The sequence below is a fragment of the Triturus cristatus genome, chromosome 3_1 (genome assembly GCF_964204655.1).
Source record: "Triturus cristatus chromosome 3_1, aTriCri1.1, whole genome shotgun sequence".
In the NCBI taxonomy this organism is placed as follows: Eukaryota; Metazoa; Chordata; class Amphibia; order Caudata; family Salamandridae; genus Triturus; species Triturus cristatus.
The window spans coordinates 139826602-139849454 of record NC_140583.1 but is presented as its reverse complement, the minus strand read 5'-3'; the positions used below and the strand labels follow the sequence as shown (position 1 = coordinate 139849454).

Sequence of the window (22853 nt, the reverse complement as noted above, 5' to 3'; positions counted from 1 at the left end):
CTGGGAAGGATGCTACATCCTTATTTCTTGGCTGGTGAAGGTCCTCATGTATGTAATATTACCTTGTGCTGGGATCTTAGTGCCTCCTAGAATCACTGCGGACACGGGTACGGTCTAGTTTTAGGTTGCATTTGATCAGTAGATGGAATGTAGAATTGAGAAGGTGGAAGGTAGAATGTAGGAGGGTAGTGTAATATAGGGATTATGTGGGTGGCAGTTGCTTTCTAAGAGGTGAATTGTATGTGCTGTATCTTACGGAGGTGCAGAGTAAATCTTGTCTGTTAAATCAAAGCGCAGATTAGTCATGACTAGTGCCTTGCACGGCCAGAGTCATCCAGAAAAAATCAACGCTATTGGACCTGTGCTTGCCAGAAGCTGCCACTTCACGTGAACGCTATGTGACTGCTCCTTAAATACATAATGTGATAAAAAATGTTGTACTTTTCTTTTCCAGTCAACATCAACAAGTTAAGATAGGTCAGTGGTTCAACTAATTGCAGGCAAGGACGCAAGCTGTGCAGAATCTTGTACACGCCCAGCGCTGAGAGAAACATATTTCAGAGCATTGGCAGTGCGCAAGCACATGCATAAACACGATAGTGACACGCCTGACATGTGATGGGTGTTGCAATAACTTGGAGACCAGCTTGTGAGTGCATGTCAAATGACTTTGCAAGAGTTTCCTTTGAAATCCATTTTTATTGCAGGCAGAAAAAAGCATAATCTAGTTCATAGGTAGGAGAGGACGTCGTACAGATGAATCGGCTGATACCTGCTGGAACTTTATTAGAATGTGGCAGTGAATGCCCAGTATTTATAGCACAACGTACTGCGAAAAACTCTACATATATTACTGCTTGCGGATCCACTGGACCGCAATGGTAGAAAGCCATAGGTTCTTCACAAGAAATCTCTTACTGGGGAGACTATAGAGCAATGTGAATGTCTTATGCACATTAGATGTAACGTCTAGGTTTAACATTTACATGAAGAGCTAGTAAGGGGTCATTTGATGAAGAGAATGATGAACCTAAAGATCCAGGAGAAATGACTTGCAGGTCAGAGAGCCTTCCCTTGATAAGGCTTTGAAAATAGCCCAGAGAACGGAAAGTATATCAAAATAGGCATCTGCGTTCTACCTCAGGCATTGAAAGAATGAGTACAGCATCAAAGCTGTGAATATTGGTAGTAAAGAACAAAAAAAGTGAGTGATTGGATTTTTAAGAACAGTATGGAGGGAGATAGCAAAATGAGTGAAAAAGTGAAGTGTTTCTGCTGTGGTAGGATAATACATTTCCCCATTTCTACATTTTCACTTTTTTGAAGATTAATTAAGTTTAAAAAAGAATAAAAATTAGGACATATTTCAATGGTTTTTTTAGAGCGATCTTTGCAAAGTGAGACGTGTATAGTGTGCAAGCTGGATCAAACGAGGACAGTAGCAAAGATGAGGTATTGGTGGTATACATAGCGGACGATGATGAAGCCATATACAATGTAATAGTCATTTTAGCCTTATACCTTTATTGATTAAAGCACTGTGTGAGTGTAAGATTGTACAAACCTGTCCTGGAGGGTACTCTAGAGCGAAGTTGCCTTTAATTGTGTGTTTATGGACTCCATTTGGGTTCAAGGGAAGAGATGCTCAGAGTACTGTTTGTGTTAGAGAAGGGTAAAATATTTGTTAGGTTGGTTGTAACAAGTTCTGTTGACTAATGAAGAAAGTGGAAATGGATGGAGGGTTGAAATTTTCAAAGTGTTTATTCAAGACTGGGTTAGCCTAAGGGTTTATAGTAAATGAGGATAGTATCCCATGTAAGGAATATAAGATGGGAAGTGTGCCGTTGGTTTGAATGAAGAGTAAGTCCAGCGGTTCTGAGGAAGTGGGATTTTATAGGTGCTTGATTGGTTGTCTGATTGTATTGGCCTAGATGCATGACCTGGTGTACACAGGTTTTAAGGTACCTCAATAGGTGCATTTAAATTTACGGACACCTGATACCCAATGTAAATAAAATATCTACTGCAAGCAAAGTGAAATTATTGATCACCATAGTTATTGAAAGTGTATTATCAAATTAAACTACATCCTCAGTTGAAACATCTTACTTGTTTCATTACACCATAGATGGACTGGGATGATTTGCCATCATGCCCGTTGATTTAGCATCTGTGTCGGCTGTTTTCCAGCATGTGATGCAGAGGCTATTTGAAGGTGTAGCACAAGTAAAATATTTTCAGGATGATTTGCTATTGTGTGGAAGAATTCACAAACCACGGCATCTTTTTGAGGAAAGTGTTGATGATTTCACACAATGCCGGCCTGCCTGCCTGTAGTGAAATGTTAATTTGCCGTAAAAGGTGTTGCTCATTTGGCCCACGCTATTTCAGGTATGGGTATCCAACCACAATTCTAGCTTGTGAAGGGATTTGAGGAAGCTCAGAGTTCAAGAAAGGAAGGTACAGAACTGCTCCTGGTTTGTTCTTTGGAATGTTGAAATGGTATGGCATATTGGTGGATCGTTATTTCCTAATAGGATGGGACGGGCAAGATGAGAACGCTGAGAAAGAAGAATGCTAATTAGTTTGGTCACAAAAATGTGAGGAAGAATTAAAGGATGAGAAGAGATGTATTGCCCAGGCTGTTTGTCTCAAACCGTTTGACCCAAGAGATCAGGCTAAAGAGTGCTGTCCTAATACAGGGCAAAGATGGAGCACCAAGAGTGGCACCGTTTGCCTCACGGATGTCTAAATGGGCAGATGACTCTTATTCTGTAGTTGGCATGGATTGACTTGCCCTTTAGGATTTAGAAGACCATGTAGAGTGAGGAGATTCTGTGGGTGGCCTTTGCTGTTTTACAGGGGGAACTGGTTTGTACTATATGTCTTATTGAACTGGAGAATAATTCTGGTCTGCTAAACAAACCAGAATCATTAGAATTCCTGTAGAACATTTGAGATTTCACTGCTATTTCCTAGAATATCTGCCTGTTCTTGGTAATGTTTAATAGTTAAACTGTGGGTGTCTGAGTAGGTTACTCAGTGTTATGACTTCTGTTCTACTCTGTGCTTCCTTCTCCTCTTAGTGACCTACCTAATATCCTGAATGAGATGTATGGGGTTGTGGAGCTTGGGGGTCAGAAATGCATGCTTCTGGCCTTCTCAAATGTTGTACTGCTTCCTCTCCCGTATCCAATTAAGAGAAGGACATTTTATTGTACGATTGGAGTGAGTTGCAGTTAAACAATGCCTATGGAAAATAAGTCACTTGTCCAATTCATGTAATCCCTTCTTTGGCAAAAACTGCTATTTGACTGATTTTCAAATGTATTATTGTAGGTGGTCAAAGCTGTATTTTGTTGCCTGGTGGTTGATGTCTTCTGTCATCTGGATCAATCTCTTTGTGGCCTTGATCCTTGAGGTAAGAACCAGCTTCCATGCAACCTGAATTCTGCAGAGGGCTATCATTAGTTGATTATTGATTCTATACAGCGTATAAATCATGTTCTTCTCATCACTCAGTGATCTCAGTTTATCCTTTCTACTAACAGTGGTGTGTGGTTCAGCCTGTATAATGTAAAACCTTCTCAGAACTCTCCGTTGGCCCTCAAGCACACACATCGTCTCACACTGTTTGTGCTCCAATTCATCCGTTTACTATAACTTTCTCTTCAAATGGTGTGTTAGTTCATTGCATCCACTCACAAACCACTTAAGCCTATGCCTTACATTTTTCATATTACCATTGGGGTTTTCTGCATATTTCAAATATCATACTCCCAGATATCCCCACTTATACAGTTTTTAAAATCTTGCTGCTAAGATTGCTTTAGTCACATCACAGCACCCTGGCTTAGAGACTCCTTCTCTGCTATAGGATATACATTGCTGGAAATGGAGGTGAATGGGTATGCATTTTAGCACTTGCTGTGGTAGGCATACAATGGCTTATAGAAGCCTTAGGTTGTGGGCATTTCTCTAATAGAAGAAAGTAACTCGGCAGGAGTCTGATTGAAATGTATGCTATTAAGCATCATATACACTTGTATGGTATGAATACACTGTACATGTATGGTGAATTATTCCTTAAGACTGTTGTATCACCAGTTATACTTGGAATATTTTCCCTCATAGTGGTTGATGAGATCACGTCAACTTTGACATAGTCTGGCGGGATCAGCTACAGGGGGAGCTTTACATCCCTGATCCGTGTGGAAGCGAATGCAGTCCTAGCCTATTGAATAAAATGCTGCGAGTTGATGTATGCTACACCACAAATGCTGGGACGTAAGCAAAGTGAGGAGATTCAAGACTGCTATTAGAAGTGTTCATGTCCAACTGTATTCTGACCTCTTTTAAGACATGGAGATATCTCAAAAGGCCGAGGCGGTAGAGCCTACTTTTTCGTTTTTCCTACCAGTCCTACATTTTCAATTATGTCACTCACTGACATGATGATTTAGTCATTTATGGTGTAAACATGGAAAATCCAAATACATAGTATTAGAGTCCACAGGTAGGCATAGACCTTCACCAGGACAGCTGATTTCTTTATTAAGGCTTGGAAGTAATGTTGTGCTATTTCCAACAGGATGGCCTGGAGCGGTATATTTCCTGTAAGGTGTCCTTGGATCAGAATTAGGCCGCATGCAGCATTGCTGTGTGTGATAGTTGCTCCTTTCAGCTGCACTGTTGTGTATATTGAGTCTCGGAGGTATTAACCCCTTCGCCGCGGCGGGAATTCCACCGTGGCGCTGGGGGGGGGTTTGGGGGCACTACGGTGGCGCCGCGCTCATGACGGAACCACTCCGTCATGAGTCACGGTTGAGCTGTGCTCATGACGGAGTGGTTCCGTCATGACTCCGCCCACGGCGCTAATCGCCCGCACAGGCGGGGAATTAGCGCCGCGTGGGCGGAGCGGCCGCCAACGGCCGCAGCATGACGGAACCACTCCGTCATGAGCACACGGCACCCGTGGCTCATGACGGAGTGGTTCCGTCATGAGTGGGGAAGGGGTTAAAGGCTAAAACCATGTTTACTTAATTTTTCCATAATTATACATTCGGCATGCCTTAACAAAAAATCCAACCAAAAGAAAAAACGGCACTGTTAGTTAATAATGGCGATTCTCCAATTAACAATGGAGGCTTACATTATACAATAACTTTTATTGCTGCCCCAACATTCAGCCCTTTAAAGAACATGTATTTCATCATAAGTAAAACATTCCATAGAACTTTGAAAAAATAACATAGCAACTATGTAACTAAGCATCATCCTCTTAAGGCTGCAACGAAAAAGTTAATCTCATCAGTGTTATCTTGTAGTATTGGTGGTACTGTTTGATGAGAAAAACTTCATAGTGATGGATTGTCTGGAAAAAATAGAAAAAGAGGTGATAACTTAATTTCCTTTCCTTATAAGTTGTTATCAGAGTTATAAAAGAAAGTAAAGCAAAAATGTTCGCAAAAGCAAGAAAATGCACAGAAAACATAGGTATAACAACATAATATAAATATAAGTATAATCTAAGACTTGTTTAACTCTTTACTCTACATGGGTGTGAAGGGTAAGATCATTTTAGCCTCTGTTGTCTTTAATGAAATCCTGATTCTCTCTGTATGTTTATTGGAAATCGCCATTTCATTACAAGACCGGAGGCTACCATTATGCAAGTTTAAAGCTATTTAACACCATACTGCTAACGTGCTCCACCAGTTTATGATGGAAACTTGCAAAGGTAGAAGCACTGGACCAGTCTGCCGCCTTAAGTATATCTGAAAGCGTACCTCCAGCCCAAAATACTTTGCTGGCCATCGCACCTCGTGAAGAGTGTGCCCCAAATTTCATTAAATCCTCTCCAGCTTCTAACATAATTGTTCTTACCCATCTAGAGATAGTGGCTGTAGATATTGCTGTATATGGTTTCACAAAGGATATCAACAATTGATTCTCACCAACTGGTTTAGACCATGAGACGTACTACAGTCATAGGCTCTTAGACAACTTACAACACCACGTTTTTTACAATAATTTAAAATCAGGGTAAACCATACTCTCAGACATTGGTTTGGTTCTTTTACAAATGTCAAAATGGACTCTGTCTGGAGAATAATGCCTTCTGCAGATTTCTAATGCTCTAACCTCAGATACTCTTCTGAAAGATATAAGGCAGAGTAGAGTAGCTAGTTTCATAGACGACTGTTTTTTTGAGAGGTAAGGGTTGTCAGGCCAGTACATGAATAAGTCAAAGATAGGATTAACCTTCCATAGGGACTGATATTTAGCCCTGGGAGGACGTCCAAGTCTTTATCCCTTTCGTTACTCTGCGTATCAAAGGATCGCTACCAACAGAGAACTGGTTTATCAGTGAGTGACCTGCTGAAATCCCTGATCCACAGCAGTTAACAGTTTGGTAGCATAAGCCTGATCTAAATAATTCTGGCAAGAAATTGGCTATATAGATTATAGGAGCATCCACGAGATACAAATCGCTTTACAGGCACCAACTAGACCATTTTTTCCATACACCTGTGTATAAGTTTCCTTGTTCCTGGTGCCCATGACTCATCCATTAAGATTTTAACCTCTCATGAAATGCATGAGTATCCACTTGATCGTCTGAAATCCTCCAAACATGAAGGTTCATGATTCCGTCTTGTAAGAGAGGATGTTGTTCCCCTTCTTGGCCCAGGAGAAGGTCTAAATTCCCTGGAATTAAGCATGGGATGTCTACTGCTAGTTACAAGACCCCGGGGAACCATACTTGTGTATCCCAGTATGATGTATTTACATCTCCGAATTTTCAGTAATACTCTGTATTAAAGCGAACGGGAGAAGGCATAGCAGTTCTTCATGTCCCAGGCTTGAAGTAGGGCATCTACTCCCATGGCTTTGGGATCTGGTCTTCAGCTGAAATAATGTTCCACTTGATAAGTTAATCTGCTGGCAAACAGATCCACCTGAATAGGCCCCCAAAGATTCAGAATGTTTTGGAAGATTTGGGGGTTTAGTGTCCAATCCCTAGAGTCCCTTAGAAACCTTGAGTTCCAATCTGCTCTTATTATCTGGTGACTAGGAATGAATTCTGCTTTCAGCAAAATCTTCTGGGTCCAACAATACCAAATTTTCTTGGCCATGTTTGAGAGTACTTTTGACCTTGCGCCCCCTAGGCGATTGATATAGGACACAGCTGTAAAGTTGTCTAGTCTTAAGAGTACTACACTGTTCCTTATGGAGGACTTGACACTCATCAGTGCGTTCAAGCCAGCCATCATCTCTTGACAATCTATGTGAAACAAACGTTCATCTTGAGACCATTTCCTCCTGTCTCTGTCATATCTAGTCTTGCACCCCATCCTAAGTTGCTTGCATCTGATTCCACTATCTGGGACATTGCCGAAGATTGCCTTCCCATTCCAATTGTCCAGATTTTTCCATCACCACAGGAGATCCTCTCGTGCCTCTTGAGACAAAGGAATCTTATCTGAGTACCGCAGACCCTTCCTTAAACCCAAGGATTTTAGTGTCTGTAAGACCCTGTAGTGTAAGGGGCCTGTGGAAACGGCCTGGATAGAAGAGTACAGAAGGCCAACCACTCCTGCTAACGAGTATCCTTTGATAGGATATAAGCTACTTCCTTCTTTATTTTGGGCAATTGTTTCAGGGGTAATTGAATTGGCTCGTGATGGTTTTCACCTGAAACCCTAGGAACTCTAGATTCTGTGTAGGAGTTGTTATGGATTTTTCTGTATTGATAATGAATCCTAGTCCCTCCAAAATGTCTATTGTCCACTTCATATGTATTAACCATTTCTTCTGACTCTGTGACATTATCAACATATCGTCTAGATAAATTAGAATTCGAACACCCCCTTGTCTGAAAAAGGCTACTATAGGTCTTAGAATTTTGGTGAAGCACCAAGGGGCTGATGAGAAGCCGAAGGGAAGACGGCAGAATTGATAAATTGTTCCCTTCCATTAGAAACGTAAGTATTTTTGTGAGTGGTAGTATATTGTGAAATATGCATCTCTGAGGTCCAATTTCACAAGCCAATCTTTTTCTTGTAAAGTATCTGTCAGAAGATGGATACCTTCCATCTTGAAATGTCTGTATACTGATAAGGTGTTTAGCTGTTTTAAATGTATTACTGGCCTCTAGCCCTTGTCCTTTTTCTTTACTAAAAAAAGTGTACTCGTGAACCCATCGTTTGGTTTTAGGACCTGGCGAAAGGCCCCTTTCTGTAACATCTGGATCACCTCTGATTCTACTAAGGCTGATTGCTCTTCATCCAAGGTCAACTCTCTGGGTTGTTGTTTTTCATTTGGTGTGCGAGTAAATTCTATCTTGTACCCTTTTATGGTATTGAGTATCCAAGGATCGTTTGTTATTAGGCGCCAAATTCTACTGAAGAGGCATAACCTTCCCCCTACCTTTAAAAGGGAAGAACCAGTAGGGATTGGGACTCTTACCTTGGTGTCCACTTCCTTACAATCTGCCTCCTCGAGCTCTGGTGCCGAACATCCGTCTCATATTAGACTGAGCCCTGCTAAAGGCTGAGAAGGTTGACACGTACTTGCCGAGGGTTTTAATGAAATTTTCTCCAAAGTGTATACCATTTGAGTCACCCTTAGGTTCTTTGTGAGAGCTTAGGGTTTATCCTCATGAGTATGGCTCTTCTACGATCCACCGATAGGCCAGCGTTAGCATTTCCCAAGAGACATAGTGCATGTTGGCTTCCACCACAGAGTAGTTCGGCATCAACAAGTGTGTCTTTAAGTGAAGCTACCTCTGTCAGATGTAAAATTCTTGCAAGAGGGCCCAAAATGTCTAATACTTTGTCTTGGCATTGTCATTAATTCAGGGTCAAAATATGGAGCCATCCCTGCTTTGTTGCCCTAGAAGGCTCTAGGGCACTCGGCCCTCATTAAATTTCGCGTCTCCTTTTCAAGGGAACTGCTGATGCAGTGTTTTATACATTTTGATACGTGGTCCATGGGCCACCAATGTGACCCCCTTGGGTGTGTGATCTTATTCGGATACAACATTTCCACCCCTTCCGGGTCCTTGGTGCCATAAAGGTCACTTGGTCTTTTTGTGTCACGGTGGACACCTGGGCTTATTGCTTAAAGGCTGCTCTGGTTTATTGTACCGCTATGGGTACCAAGGTCACTTGTAGCGTACAGGCTACCTGAAGTATGTTCTCTCTCTATTGTAGCGCGCTGGCTCTCATTATTAAAGGGTATATTAGTAAAAAAATAAATATCCAGAATCTTACCTTCTTTTCTGGAGGGAGTCTCTTCCTCTGAGAGGGATATTGGGTCCTCTTTACAGTAGTCTTTTCCTTTTGCTAAGGGCAGCCTCCACTGACTCTTTCAGTGAGGATTTAAATTCTTTTTCAAGGTAATTTATCAGCATTCACTCAAGGGGTATGCTTGAAGTCCCCTCTGTCTCATTATCTGACATTGTTTGGCCAGAACGATCTAGAGGCTGATAAGGTATTAAAAGATGTAGGTTGAGGGGTATATTGTAATTGAAACGGTATTAAAAGCACAAAGGATCGTCTAATAACTCCTATTTTTTTTGTGTATATATATATATATATATATTATTATACCTGCGAGAAATGAGCAACTCCTTCAAAAAACAGAATCTGTGAGTTGAAAAAACGGTTGCTTAACTCTGGCTCGATCTGTTGCCTTAGCAACAAAATGTGTGTAACAGATAAAGGGCTCGGAGTCCTTTCTTTTTTTTACGTCACTTCAAACATGAAGGGGAAGTGAAAAACTTGATTTTTAATAGAGAAAAAGGGAGTGCCTCCGAGACTCTGCCTAGCACGAGCTGTCATGGGCGTGTACCGAAGCCGAATTCAACCTGGGCGTGCCCGGGGCTGTGTCCGTCTCTTAGCCCTGATTTCTAGCTTCGTATGCGCCATTAGGCAGCAGGCGCTCAGCGGAGACTCGATAGTTGTTCCTCAAGTCAGGGAAAGTTTTGTCTGCGCTCACCGGAGCCTCGTCTGCTCTTCCCCATGTCGGGTAAGCTCCCTCTGCGTCTCCGGTCGCGGGTGCTCGCTGGAGCCTCGTCAGCTGTCCCCTATATTGGGGAAAGCAGATCAGAGGCGGGCTGGCGTCAGGTGAGTGTGCCCTTCGCTCGACTCAGAGTAGAGTGTTTTGGGAGCGTGAAAAGAAAGGTGCAGTTTAATGGAAGAATGGTTGATTGAAAAGGCGAGTTAGGCCAAATATGAGTAAGCCAATTATGAGTAGAAGTTAAGTTAGCATTAAATCATCTAGTCCTCCCTCCCCGGAAGAATGGATGGTAGCAATGATTCAAATGGCTTCCCAAGAACGTATTCTATATAAATTACAGGATCAAGAGGAAATCTTCCAGCAGGTATGGGTTCCTTTTCTCCATGATCCCTATATTCCTTCCACTTCCCCCATACCTCTTTAATCCTATGTCTTCGCTTTCCTCTTTTTTTCTATATTCCTATTCTATCCGGGCTAGGAGTCTACTCTTTTTTCCCCCTCCTTATACCCTTTCTCGTTTACCTATTTATATACATATGCATATTCTCTGACTGTTTATTCATTTTGGATTTCTCTATCGCATTCCCCTCCCTCTTTTAATTTTAAATTCGTGTTATTCATTTTTTCCCCCATGGACTGAATTTATTCCCCTCTTTATAATTCTCTTCCCTTTAATATTCAAGCATTTCCTTTTAATTAATACATTATATCAATTCCATGATATTTTGATTTTCTGTATTTATGCATGGTTTCTATGCATATTAAATTTACACTCAATAAAAAAATTATGAAACAAAAAAAGCATACAGGAACAGTGTTGTCTGTTAGATGGGCTATAATTTCATTCAAAAAATGTTTAAATTAAGGTATAAAGGGAGTAGAGACCCGACCAGAAATTGGAGGGGTAACTACATAAATAGGAAAGAACGATCACTTACCTTGTAAGCCTGTAAGGTAAAAGGTTATTCCTAAAATAAATAATGATAAATCTTAGTGCTACAAGTTGAGCGTACTTAACTGAAAGGAGCAGGCAATAAAAGAGGGCGATGCTTAGTTACATTGTTGCTATGTTATTTTTTGTATGTTTTATGGAAAGTTTTACTTATGATGTAATGCATGTTCTTTAAAGGGCTGCATGTCGGGCAGCAATAAAAGTTATTGCACAATGGTAGCTTCTGGTCTTGTAATTAAATTCAGAACAATTGATAGGGAAGTGGATAATAACACACGTGTCACCTCAGTTGGTAGTTGTACCCAGCAAGTTCAACCTGGGTACTTAGTTGTAGAACCTTTAGTGAGTGATGAATACAGTCAGGTGATAGTGTCTGTCATGAAATAGTGTAGTGCCAAGAAGGTAGAGTCATGGCGCTTGGATCCGCTTCTGCCACTGTAAAGGCATAGTGAGTTGGATGCAGGTGCCTCCTCACAAAGATTCTGCAGTATTCTAGCACTGACCATGCTTGGTTGATGACATAAGCAGGCAAGGTAGAGCATTGCTATGTCGGACTGGAAACATGCTACATCTTTTAGAAAAGGTTTAAAAGTTTTTGTTATGATGTTTTAGCATTCATGACAGTCTCCACAGTTGCTGATGTCTTGATAGGTTCTCCATAAATCATTGTCCATCAGACTCTCTCCAGCACTTTTCAGATCTCCGGGAAATGAGTCCAGTGGATGGGTATAGGGTAAGTCCACTTCAAAAACCCACAGGCTTCTAGCGGACCGCAGAGTCTGCAGCCATTGCTTCCTGCAGGTTTGACGACCCATGTGTCACAGGGATTCAGCATGAGATGTTTTCATGCAATCCAAAGAGCTATTTCTGATGCAGATTCTCTGCTTTGTTCTCGTTCATTGGTGTTTCCCAAAAGCAGGGATAATGCTGGGATAGCTTTGAAGTGTGTACAAATGAATACTTCTGGGGTAGTCTAACAGACTAGCCCACCTTTAAGTAAGTTATGAAGTGTGCACACTTTGTGTGACCTGCCTCTGAAAAACAATCTGAGTCCTTTGTGGAATACAACTTGAAGATGGTAGGGTACTGCTCCTGTGGCTCTGTGCTCCTTCCAGTATCACACCCTACTACCCTTTTGTTTAGCCCAGTCCATGGCATAACCAATGTGTCTTCACAATCCTGCTTGTTGGGGAGATACAGTAATGCCTTCTGGGATATTGCTATTGAAATCCTCCTGCTCTCCTAAATTCATTCAACCAGATGGACAGGACATGGCAAGTACGTTTTGTTGGCTGGTTGGCACAGCATGTACTGTTGGCTGTGTCATGGATGCACACCACGCACATTTCGGGTGATGTACAGGCATACCTTATGGATATGCTTTTAGATGGCTGCAAGCTGTTTGGGAGCAATTGAGATTCAGAGTTGGAGTGGTTCAGAGACAACTGGCATACAGCCCACTCCTTTGGCTCACAAAGAAGTAGAAGACACTTCTCTGAGACCGCAGGTTAGGTAAATGAAAGTATACATTCTTCAGTCCAAAGACAGCATCCTATCCAGGAATCAAAGGTCCAAAATCATCCTGAGCCTTCAGGTTTCTTGGGTGCCAAGAAGTAACTGGAGTAGCACCCTTTCCCCCTCTCCTCGCCAGGGACTCTAGTATTTAGAGAATTAAAAAAAAATAATACAAGTGATCATTCTGCAGTTGGAAGCATCCATCAGAAGAACAAGTTATTTCCCTTCTGTGGTGCTTTTGATGGTTGATACTGGAACTGCAGATTCTTTACAACCATCCCTTCTCTGTTGGGTGGAGTGGAATTCAATCATAGGGTTCCATGTTAGATTCTGCACACTGTCACAATTTTCTGTCTGACAGTGATGCTCCACGTCTTGGTGCGGTATGCTTCATTTGTAAATAGATTTCAGTGTGCTGCAGTGGCACATACATATGGCTCTACACCTTTTGTATCTGGAGGTGGGACGAGGCTGCCATGGAGCCCAATGGTACCATCTATCTGCGATTGGAAGCGATTTTCAGAAAAATTATTCCAGAGTCAAAAGGTAAGTAATATGCAGTTAGATATTATATACACCAGGAAAAGCATTTCCAAAGGTAAGTACCTTGTTCTTCAAATTCAGGAAAAATCCAGGGCTTTTTTCAGGCTGGTGTTAATTACTTTGGGAAGAGTGGCATTTGGATGGCGGGTTTCCTATTGGTAAATATTACTCTGTTTCAGAAACCGCCATGCTATGCACTATTTGATTGCTGAAAAGCCGTTTAATATTACCTGTAGATTGTGCTGCTTGTTGGAGATCCACGAAAGACGTTCAAAAATGCTTGTGAGTCTCTACATGTGACTTGGTGGGTTGTGATACGACGATGGCTATATGAATTATGGAGAACCGATAGGAAGGATATGAGTTTACAGTCTAGGCTGGCATTAATCACGGGGGGAGGGGCAGGGAGTGGGGAGGCTCACACGGGGAGGGGCAGGGGGGTTTAATAATGAATGAAAAATGTATCTGTCCGCCGGCCGTGTCCCATGTTTTTTCGGCTCCTGCTATCCTGCCTCTGGCAGGAACAGGAAGCAGGCAACCTCCCTTCCCTAAGCCAATCACAATGCTGCAATGGCAGTGTTGGGATTGGTGGCGACACCGCCCAGCTGGGGGCTTACAGGGAGGCCATATTTTCCATGCAGGCTGCTTTGCAGCCTGCATGGAGAAACAGCAGAGTACGCATGACTGGTATGGGTGGCCCCAAAGGGCCTACCAAACAGTCATTGCGCCCTCAGGAGTGGGCATACCACTCCTCCCCTGCTCGCAGAGCAGCCCTGCCCACTCGCCCACAACTAAAGATAAAATGGTAATAACGGGAAGTTATTACCATTTTATGTTTCTGCTTCTCGCACTGCGAGAAGCAGTGGGGCGACGCTACTCCGCCCTTAAGGGAGGAGCCACCCCTGTGAGTTGGGGAGGAGAACATTGGACTTCTGCGATCTCACTTATGTATAGCAAATTACCTAGTGGTCTTTACCCTAGTGTTGCTCTGCAGAATAAATTTAGCATCCAAGAATTTCTTCTGTAATGTGTAGTAGGTCTAAAAATGTTATGTTTGTATGATTTCACCTGTCTTATGCATGAAGTGTCTCGTGCTGCTGAGTGAGCTGCTGCCACCTCGCTAATCTTCTCTTAATAAATGCCCAAAATATTCACAGTTGGATCCGGAGTCACTTTATTACAGTTATATGCAAAAATCTGCATATTCATTTGCTCATGGTAACACGGTTTTCTTTTCTGTTCTAGAATTTCATCCACAAATGGGACCGCAACCAGCGACACTCCCTCACAGAGTCCCAGCACTACGAGTATCACATGACTGTTCAGTACATGTTCAGGTAGGTATCCTGTGTTAATGGAAATTCAACAGCTCTTCATTCTTCACTGTAAAATCTCTTCTGAGTGAACATTATCCTTCATGTATGCCCTTCAGGGACTATTCATACAGGGCTTATCAAGCCATTCTTGTCCCATCTTTGCATACTTGTTATGTTATATTCATTTATATAACGCCTACTCCCCCAGTAAGGCGTAGCCTAATGCTTGGAACATATTATTGTATAAAAACTAGAGCAGAACATGTAAATTGGGAAGACCCATATAAGGAAATCAGAAAAGGCGAGTTTTTAACTACGATTTGAAGATGTGGAAATATAGTCCATTCAAGAGGGAGCTGTATGCCGCTAGGAAGGAAAAAGGAAGCCTTCCAGTTCTTGCATTGTGGATGCTTGGAACCAATTCCAGTCACTCAGTGGTGAGCGGAGCACTCTGGTTGGTCTACTGAACCATAATCTATTTAGGTATAGAGGGCCGTTGTAGAGTACCTTTTGCGTGTGTGACACAGTAGTTTGCAAAGAGCACGTTTATGCATAGATATCTAGTGGAAGGCCTTGAGTTGGGGAATCACAGATGTGTGTCTGAAGACTTATGATCAGTTCAGCTGCAGTGTTTTTAATGATTCTCCGTAAGAGATAGTCAGGGATGCCTACGTACCAAGTGTTGCCGTAATCTAATTGGCTAATAAGCATGGCCTATGTGTCAATGTGTTTGGCCATTGAAACACCTTGCAGAGCATTCTAAGGCGGCCGAAACTGGATGTGGATACAGAGGTAACTTGGCCCACTACTGAAAGGTTAAGTGAGATTTATTTTTTCTTTTCTTTTTTTAGTTATGCTTATGTGCCTGTGGCAGCTGGTCTGTTACTAAGAATGCGTGTTTCTCTTTCAGGTAGTGACTGTTTAGATGTGCAGAATTGTTGATGTGCAGTGGCCTCATCCTGTAACTCCACCTAACTAAGCCAGTGATGTCTAATTACAATTCTGAGGCTGTTGTTGGCATTTAGCTGCGTTAATCGCAGTGTGGGAGGCATAGAAGGAGGATATCAGGAACTCGCTGTGCTGTACAGTTCTCCTGGGTAGGATTTTCTCCTGAGAATATATTCCATAGCAGTGGTTGGCTTCAAGCCTCGCCCGGGCCCTTCTTATGGTTAGCATAGGAGGGGTTGCATGTTCCTGGTATCCTGTCCAAACAAGTAGGACATACCTGAGGACAGTGAATCCCTCAAGTGAGAGGTAAACTCTCAAATCTCAGGACTTCAGGTGAGCTACAACATGCCATTGCTAGGTTGAATGGGCGAATGAATGAATAGATTGTCTCCGAGTGCTCCCTGGGAGTATAAAACTCCATAGGACCAACGTAGTGTCACGCAGAGTCTGCAAATGGTATCAAATGTAATGCTTTCACTGCAGAAACTGGTCAGTCAGACATGCTGATGTGTACATCAGTCACATAATCACTAGTAAAAGAAAAGGCTGCCATGCTGAAAACAGTAAACTGTTTGCAAGAAGACACAACAGTAAATCTAATGTTTGATATGGAGCACCGTGGTCCAATAAATGGAAAGGTTGTGGAACCCCACTTGTGTTAAGGAAATAAAGTTCCATGCACAGAGGTTACGAGTACCCTCACCAAACCAAGGGGTGCACTTTCTAACGAGGTAAGACACCTACCCTGGGTTCAGTAAGAGGGTTTCAGTGTTCAGTAGATTTAGAAGACTCTGTGATGGATGTGGTTTGGGGTGTCTGTGAAACCAGAATGGTTCTAGTAACCGAACACCGTCAAAATTGAAGGATGCAGAGTTAGGGATTCAAAGTCTCATTTAAAATTGTCAGACATTTCAGAAGGGAGTTCACTTATGAAGGGGACATGCGAGAGATCCCTGTGTGAGAAAGTGCTCTGTGAATAGGCAAACTGGAAAAGCAGCTCCCATACAGTATAAATGTAACCCGTTAGCATTTCACACCGCTTAGGATAACCGGGAAGTGAGTTGACCAGTCATCTCTTTTCAAGTTCCTTGTGATAAAAAAGAAGATTGAGATGGGGACTAGCCGAACAAAGAGATTCTACAACAAATTACTTATTTGACCCCAGATAACAATAATAATTGAAGTTCAGTATGATAGAAATGGAATAGTGTACAGTGACAAGATCTGTGGACATTATCTACCTCGAAGTAGGTTCGATTGGAATGAAAATGAGGCACGGATTTGATTAAGCATTGGGAACTATGATTTTCTTTACCTAAACCCTGCATATACAGACACATGCAAACTATTTAATGTTTTCACTTCAACTGTATCCACTTCTAGGGAGGATCTAGAAGAACCAACGGAGGAAGAGCTAATGGACCAGCTTCATCATCACCCACACCTCCATCTGTCGCGGTGACCTCCAGAAGATGCTCGCCCGTTGGTGGTGCAGGGCTGGGCGCAGAAATGAAGTGCGGAAGGGAATTCAGATTTCAAAAGGCAGTGATTTCTGTGCTTTCTGGGAAGCAAACCTGAAACAATGGACACAGTGTTTGGCTGGGCTTGTATCTTGCAAACCCACCAAACCAACCAAATCCATCATCCTTCTGTGGTGGTGAATAGGAGGAACAGGAACCACCTGGTTTGCATTCAGAAGCTCACTGATGCTCATTTGGATACCATCTAATTTTAGAATTACGAACTTCAATACTATTAATTTTAGTGGACATTTTCGGCTGGGGATACAATGCTGCTGTTTTTACTTTTTTGGGAATTCCTCTGGCATTAGGAAGAATGCTACCTGTTTTAGGTGTACAGATGTCCTAGGTTTTATTTTTAAAATGTTACAATTAGTGCCTCTCATTTTTTAAAGACTGCATGTGCATATTTACTAGGGGTCTACAGTATTGCAATTATAAAGCACTTTACCTTTGAAATGTATTCTAACCACTTTAAGAATTCACATGTTTCGCTATAAGTCTCACTACTAGTGATGACCTTTTACACATGGGTGGGGCAATCGAAACAGATACCTCTGTGTCTGTATATGTTGGTTTTAGAAATGTTCATTAGACTGGCTTACTTCATCTTGAAAGGAAATATGTTACCATTTTATGTAGTCACTGATCATTATGGGCAGAGTTTTCCAGTCTTCCTGGATTCAGGGGCTACAACTTTAATTAAAACCCACTTTGCTACATATCCTAGAATGAAATGTGGAGAGGATAGGTTATACCTGCAGTCCTATAATCCCAAAAATCTTGGTTCAAGATGTCAGCCTAGTTTAACACTATCTAATTCATCTTACACCACTTCAGCCTGAAGAACTTACTGATATGACATGTAGTCCCTCTGAGATCAATAAAATTATATTTTTTACACTGTGAGACAATACTTCTTTCAGTCCCAAGAATGCTCAGGGTGGTGTAGGCATGCCACTTGCATACTTTGCTCCCTTACTAGCTGTTACCATATCCCATTGACTTGTAAGGGTAAATCTGCCTATTTGTTTTCCACAGGTCAAGCTTAGTTACAATGTATATTTAGCTGTTGCAGTACATTTGATTCACTGATGTGATGCTACCTTGTTTAAATGATGGTCTACAAGTGCTTTTCTGGAAACAGTATTTGGTGACGGCACTGCTGCAGTTAAGTGCACCACCTAGTTAGCCTTCCCTAGCTGTAAGTCAAACCTTCCATTTCCTCTTTGCTCCCTGAAGTCTAGCTTTAGACGTCTGATCACATTATGGGAAACTATGAGCCAAGATTTCGAACTGTTGAGGAATTAAGGCAGTATCGGAGTCTGTGTTCTGATCTTTACCTGGCTAGACTTCGAGACTGGCATGGGCTTATGGATTAAGTTTTATGATTTGACTTTCAATGGCCTTATGAATTAACACCTTGAGTTTAACCCTGGTTTCAGCCATACAACTAGATTTTAACCCTGCTCCCTGTGATTTTTAGGTGTTGCCTGCTGAAACTGTCACTGCGAGGGGTGTTTACAATAAATTGCTTGGAGCCTGCCCATTGCTTACTATTCATTGAATTAATTGTCACTCTACTTTGCTGCCTTCTAATTGGCCTACGCGTGCTGGGCATCACTTACTTTTCTTTCTGTGAAGCATGGACCAATCACAGATTGCTTCTTTTTGATTAGTGTCCATCGGCTGCTTGCACTGTGATTCAGGTACTATTTCTTCTTTCCCTATTATGTCCAGCCACCCAATCTCAATGTTGCATCTTCCAACCCTCCCCTGCCCAATCTCTGTGTTACTACTTCAAACCCTCCCACTGCCCAGTCTTCATGTTGTTTGTTCAAACCCTCCCACCTGCCCAATCACTGTGTTGCTTCTTCAGAAATATCTCCTTGCTGCTTCTTCAAACCCTCCCTCCCTCCCACCCGCCCAATCTCCGTGCTGCTTCTTCAAACCCTCCCACCTGCCCAATCTCCGTGCTGCTTCTTCAAACCCTCCCACCCGCCCAATCTCCGTGCTGCTCCTTCAAACCCTCCCACCTGCCCAATCTCCGTGCTGCTTCTTCAAACCCTCCCACCCGCCCAATCTCCGTGCTGCTTCTTCAAACCCTCCCACCCGCCCAATCTCCGTACTGCTTCTTCAAACCCTCCCACCCGCCCAATCTCCGTGCTGCTTCTTCAAACCCTCCCACCCGCCCAATCTCCGTGCTGCTTCTTTAAACCCTCCCTATCTCCGTGCTGCTTCTTCAAACCCTCCCAATCTCCGTGCTGCTTCTTCAAACCCTCCCAATCTCCGTGCTGCTTCTTCAAACCCTCCTAATCTCCGTGCTGCTTCTTCAAACCCTCCCAATCTCCGTGCTGCTTCTTCAAACCCGCCCAATCTCCGTGCTGCTTCTTCAAACCCGCCCAATCTCCGTGCTGCTTCTTCAAACCCGCCCAATCTCCGTGCTGCTGCTTCAAACCCGCCCAATCTCCGTGCTGCTGCTTCAAACCCTCCCACCCGCCCAATCGCCGTGCTGCTGCTTCAAACCCTCCCACCCACCCAATCTCCGTGCTGCTGCTTCAAACCCTCCCACCCACCCAATCTCCGTGCTGCTGCTTCAAACCCTCCCACCCACCCAATCTCCGTGCTGCTGCTTCAAACCCTCCCACCCACCCAATCTCCGTGCTGCTGCTTCAAACCCGCCCAATCTCCGTGCTGCTGCTTCAAACCCTCCCACCCGCCCAATCTCCGTGCTGCTGCTTCAAACCCTCCCACCCGCCCAATCTCCGTGCTGCTGCTTCAAACCCTCCCACCCGCCCAATCTCCGTGCTGCTGATTCAAACCCTCCCACCCGCCCAATCTCCGTGCTGCTGATTCAAACCCTCCCACCCGCCCAATCTCCGTGCTGCTGATTCAAACCCTCCCACCCGCCCAATCTCCGTGCTGCTGATTCAAACCCTCCCACCCGCCCAATCTCCGTGCTGCTGATTCAAACCCTCCCACCCGCCCAATCTCCGTGCTGCTGATTCAAACCCTCCCACCCGCCCAATCTCCGTGCTGCTGATTCAAACCTTCCCACCCGCCCAATCTCCGTGCTGCTGATTCAAACCCTCCCACCCGCCCAATCTCCGTGCTGCTGATTCAAACCCTCCCACCCGCCCAATCTCCGTGCTGCTTCTTCAAACCCTCCCACCCGCCCAATCTCCGTGCTGCTTCTTCAAACCCTCCCACCCGCCCAATCTCCGTGCTGCTTCTTCAAACCCTCCCACCCGCCCAATCTCCGTGCTGCTTCTTCAAACCCTCCCACCCGCCCAATCTCCGTGCTGCTTCTTCAAATCCTCCCACCCGCCCAATCTCCGTGCTGCTTCTTCAAACCCTCCCACCCGCCCAATCTCCGTGCTGCTTCTTCAAACCCTCCCACCCGCCCAATCTCCGTGCTGCTTCTTCAAACCCTCCCACCCGCCCAATCTCCGTGCTGCTGCTTCAAACCCTCCCACCCGCCCAATCTCCGTGCTGCTGCTTCAAACCCTCCCACCCGCCCAATCTCCGTGCTGCTGCTTCAAACCCTCCCACCCGCCCAATCTCCGTGCTGCTGCTTCAAACCCTCCCACCCGCCCAATCTCCGTGCTGCTGCTTCAAACCCTCCCACCCGCCCAATCTCCGTGCTGCTGCTTCAAACCCTCCCTCCCACCCGCCCAATCTCCGTGCTGCTGCTTCAAACCCTCCCTCCCACCCGCCCAATCTCCGTGCTGCTGCTTCAAACCCTCCCACCCGCCCAATCTCCGTGCTGCTGCTTCAAACCCTCCCACCCGCCCAATCTCCGTGCTGCTGCTTCAAACCCTCCCACCCGCCCAATCTCCGTGCTGCTGCTTCAAACCCTCCCACCCGCCCAATCTCCGTGCTGCTTCTTCAAACCCTCCCACCCGCCCAATCTCCGTGCTGCTTCTTCAAACCCTCCCACCCGCCCAATCTCCATGCTGCTTCTTCAAACCCTCCCACCCGCCCAATCTCCGTGCTGCTTCTTCAAACCCTCCCACCCGCCCAATCTCCGTGCTGCTTCTTCAAACCCTCCCACCCGCCCAATCTCCGTGCTGCTTCTTCAAACCCTCCCACCCGCCCAATCTCCGTGCTGCTTCTTCAAACCCTCCCACCCGCCCAATCTCCGTGCTGCTTCTTCAAACCCTCCCACCCGCCCAATCTCCGTGCTGCTTCTTCAAACCCTCCCACCCGCCCAATCTCCGTGCTGCTTCTTCAAACCCTCCCACCCGCCCAATCTCCCTTCTTCAAACCCTCCCACCCGCCCAATCTCCCTTCTTCAAACCCTCCCACCCGCCCAATCTCCCTTCTTCAAACCCTCCCACCCGCCCAATCTCCGTGCTGCTTCTTCAAACCCTCCCACCCGCCCAATCTCCGTGCTGCTTCTTCAAACCCTCCCACCCGCCCAATCTCCGTGCTGCTTCTTCAAACCCTCCCACCCGCCCAATCTCCGTGCTGCTTCTTCAAACCCTCCCACCCGCCCAATCTCCGTGCTGCTTCTTCAAACCCTCCCACCCGCCCAATCTCCGTGCTGCTTCTTCAAACCCTCCCACCCGCCCAATCTCCGTGCTGCTTCTTCAAACCCTCCCACCCGCCCAATCTCCGTGCTGCTTCTTCAAACCCTCCCACCCGCCCAATCTCCGTGCTGCTTCGTCAAACCCTCCCACCCGCCCAATCTCCGTGCTGCTTCGTCAAACCCTCCCACCCGCCCAATCTCCGTGCTGCTTCGTCAAACCCTCCCACCCGCCCAATCTCCGTGCTGCTTCGTCAAACCCTCCCACCCGCCCAATCTCCGTGCTGCTTCTTCAAACACTCCCACCCGCCCAATCTCCGTGCTGCTTCTTCAAACCCTCCCACCCGCCCAATCTCCGTGCTGCTTCTTCAAACCCTCCCACCCGCCCAAGCTCCGTGCTGCTTCTTCAAACCCTCCCACCCGCCCAAGCTCCGTGCTGCTTCTTCAAACCCTCCCACCCGCCCAAGCTCCGTGCTGCTTCTTCAAACCCTCCCACCCTCCCACCCGCCCAAGCTCCGTGCTGCTTCTTCAAACCCTCCCACCCGCCCAAGCTCCGTGCTGCTTCTTCAAACCCTCCCACCCGCCCAAGCTCCGTGCTGCTTCTTCAAACCCTCCCACCTGCCCAAGCTCCGTGCTGCTTCTTCAAACCCTCCCACCCGCCCAAGCTCCGTGCTGCTTCTTCAAACCCTCCCACCCGCCCAAGCTCCGTGCTGCTTCTTCAAACCCTCCCACCCGCCCAAGCTCCGTGCTGCTTCTTCACTTGAGTGAGACCTTTATCAATGCTTGTTTCTGCTACTGGTCTAGATGTCTGTCTTTAGGAGTTGCACTAGGTTCTTGAGCCATGGCTCTCACAGCAGAATACATAATCTTTAATCTTGAAGTACTGGCAGGTAAAGGGCTATGTATGCTATTTCATATAGGTCTATGCCAGCGAAAGACATGCCAATAAATTGTTTTGTAAATTGTTTTGTTTCAAGTCTAGGCTTCATCTCGAAGTCGTACAACCATTGTATTTTTTATATTTTTACCATGCATGGTTCTACTCAAGGTGCTTAATTTCTCCATAAAGAAGTCTAAAAAAACTTCTTCTACTTAGCTAATTAATAATTAGTAACTGTAGGCTGCCTGATATATCCCGCTCGTAGCCAGTTTCCATTACATCTCTGCAGTAGTGGTGGATGTTTGCATCTGTACAATTGTTCTCTACCGCTTCCGCTGGCTGGGACACCTACCTTGGAACATGAAAAAGTATCCATCTCTCATAATTCTCTGCCGGCACTTGAGATCTACAGGTAGTCAATTGGAACTGTGGGAATGATTGTCTGGTACAGTTTTTTGTTGCATTTGACCTTGTGCAAGCAGTGGTGGCCTGTTCCGTTAATGTGGAGGAGTGCAGTCCCACTGCTCTGCATGCAGTTTAAAAACAAACAAACGCAATGTTATTTTATTTTCCATTTCTGCCTAAGGGCGGGACTGGGCTAGCTAGAGCAGGGGCCAAGGGAAGG

At 44.8% G+C, this 22853-nt stretch overlaps 1 protein-coding gene across 2 annotated transcripts in view; it reads left to right on the top strand.

Moving 5' to 3' along the window:
- The window catches only part of TPCN2 (two pore segment channel 2), a 261921-nt gene extending 244197 nt beyond the window's left edge, over nucleotides 1-17724 (top strand). For both annotated transcript variants that reach the window (XM_085643579.1, XM_085643578.1), the window contains 3 exons: nucleotides 3340-3421; nucleotides 14282-14373; nucleotides 16684-17724. In XM_085643579.1, coding sequence (XP_085499705.1) covers nucleotides 3340-3421; nucleotides 14282-14373; nucleotides 16684-16762 — 253 coding nt within the window. In that variant the 3' untranslated portion in view covers nucleotides 16763-17724. The remainder of the gene's footprint in view (nucleotides 1-3339; nucleotides 3422-14281; nucleotides 14374-16683) is intronic.
- The last annotated feature ends 5129 nt before the right edge of the window (nucleotides 17725-22853 follow it).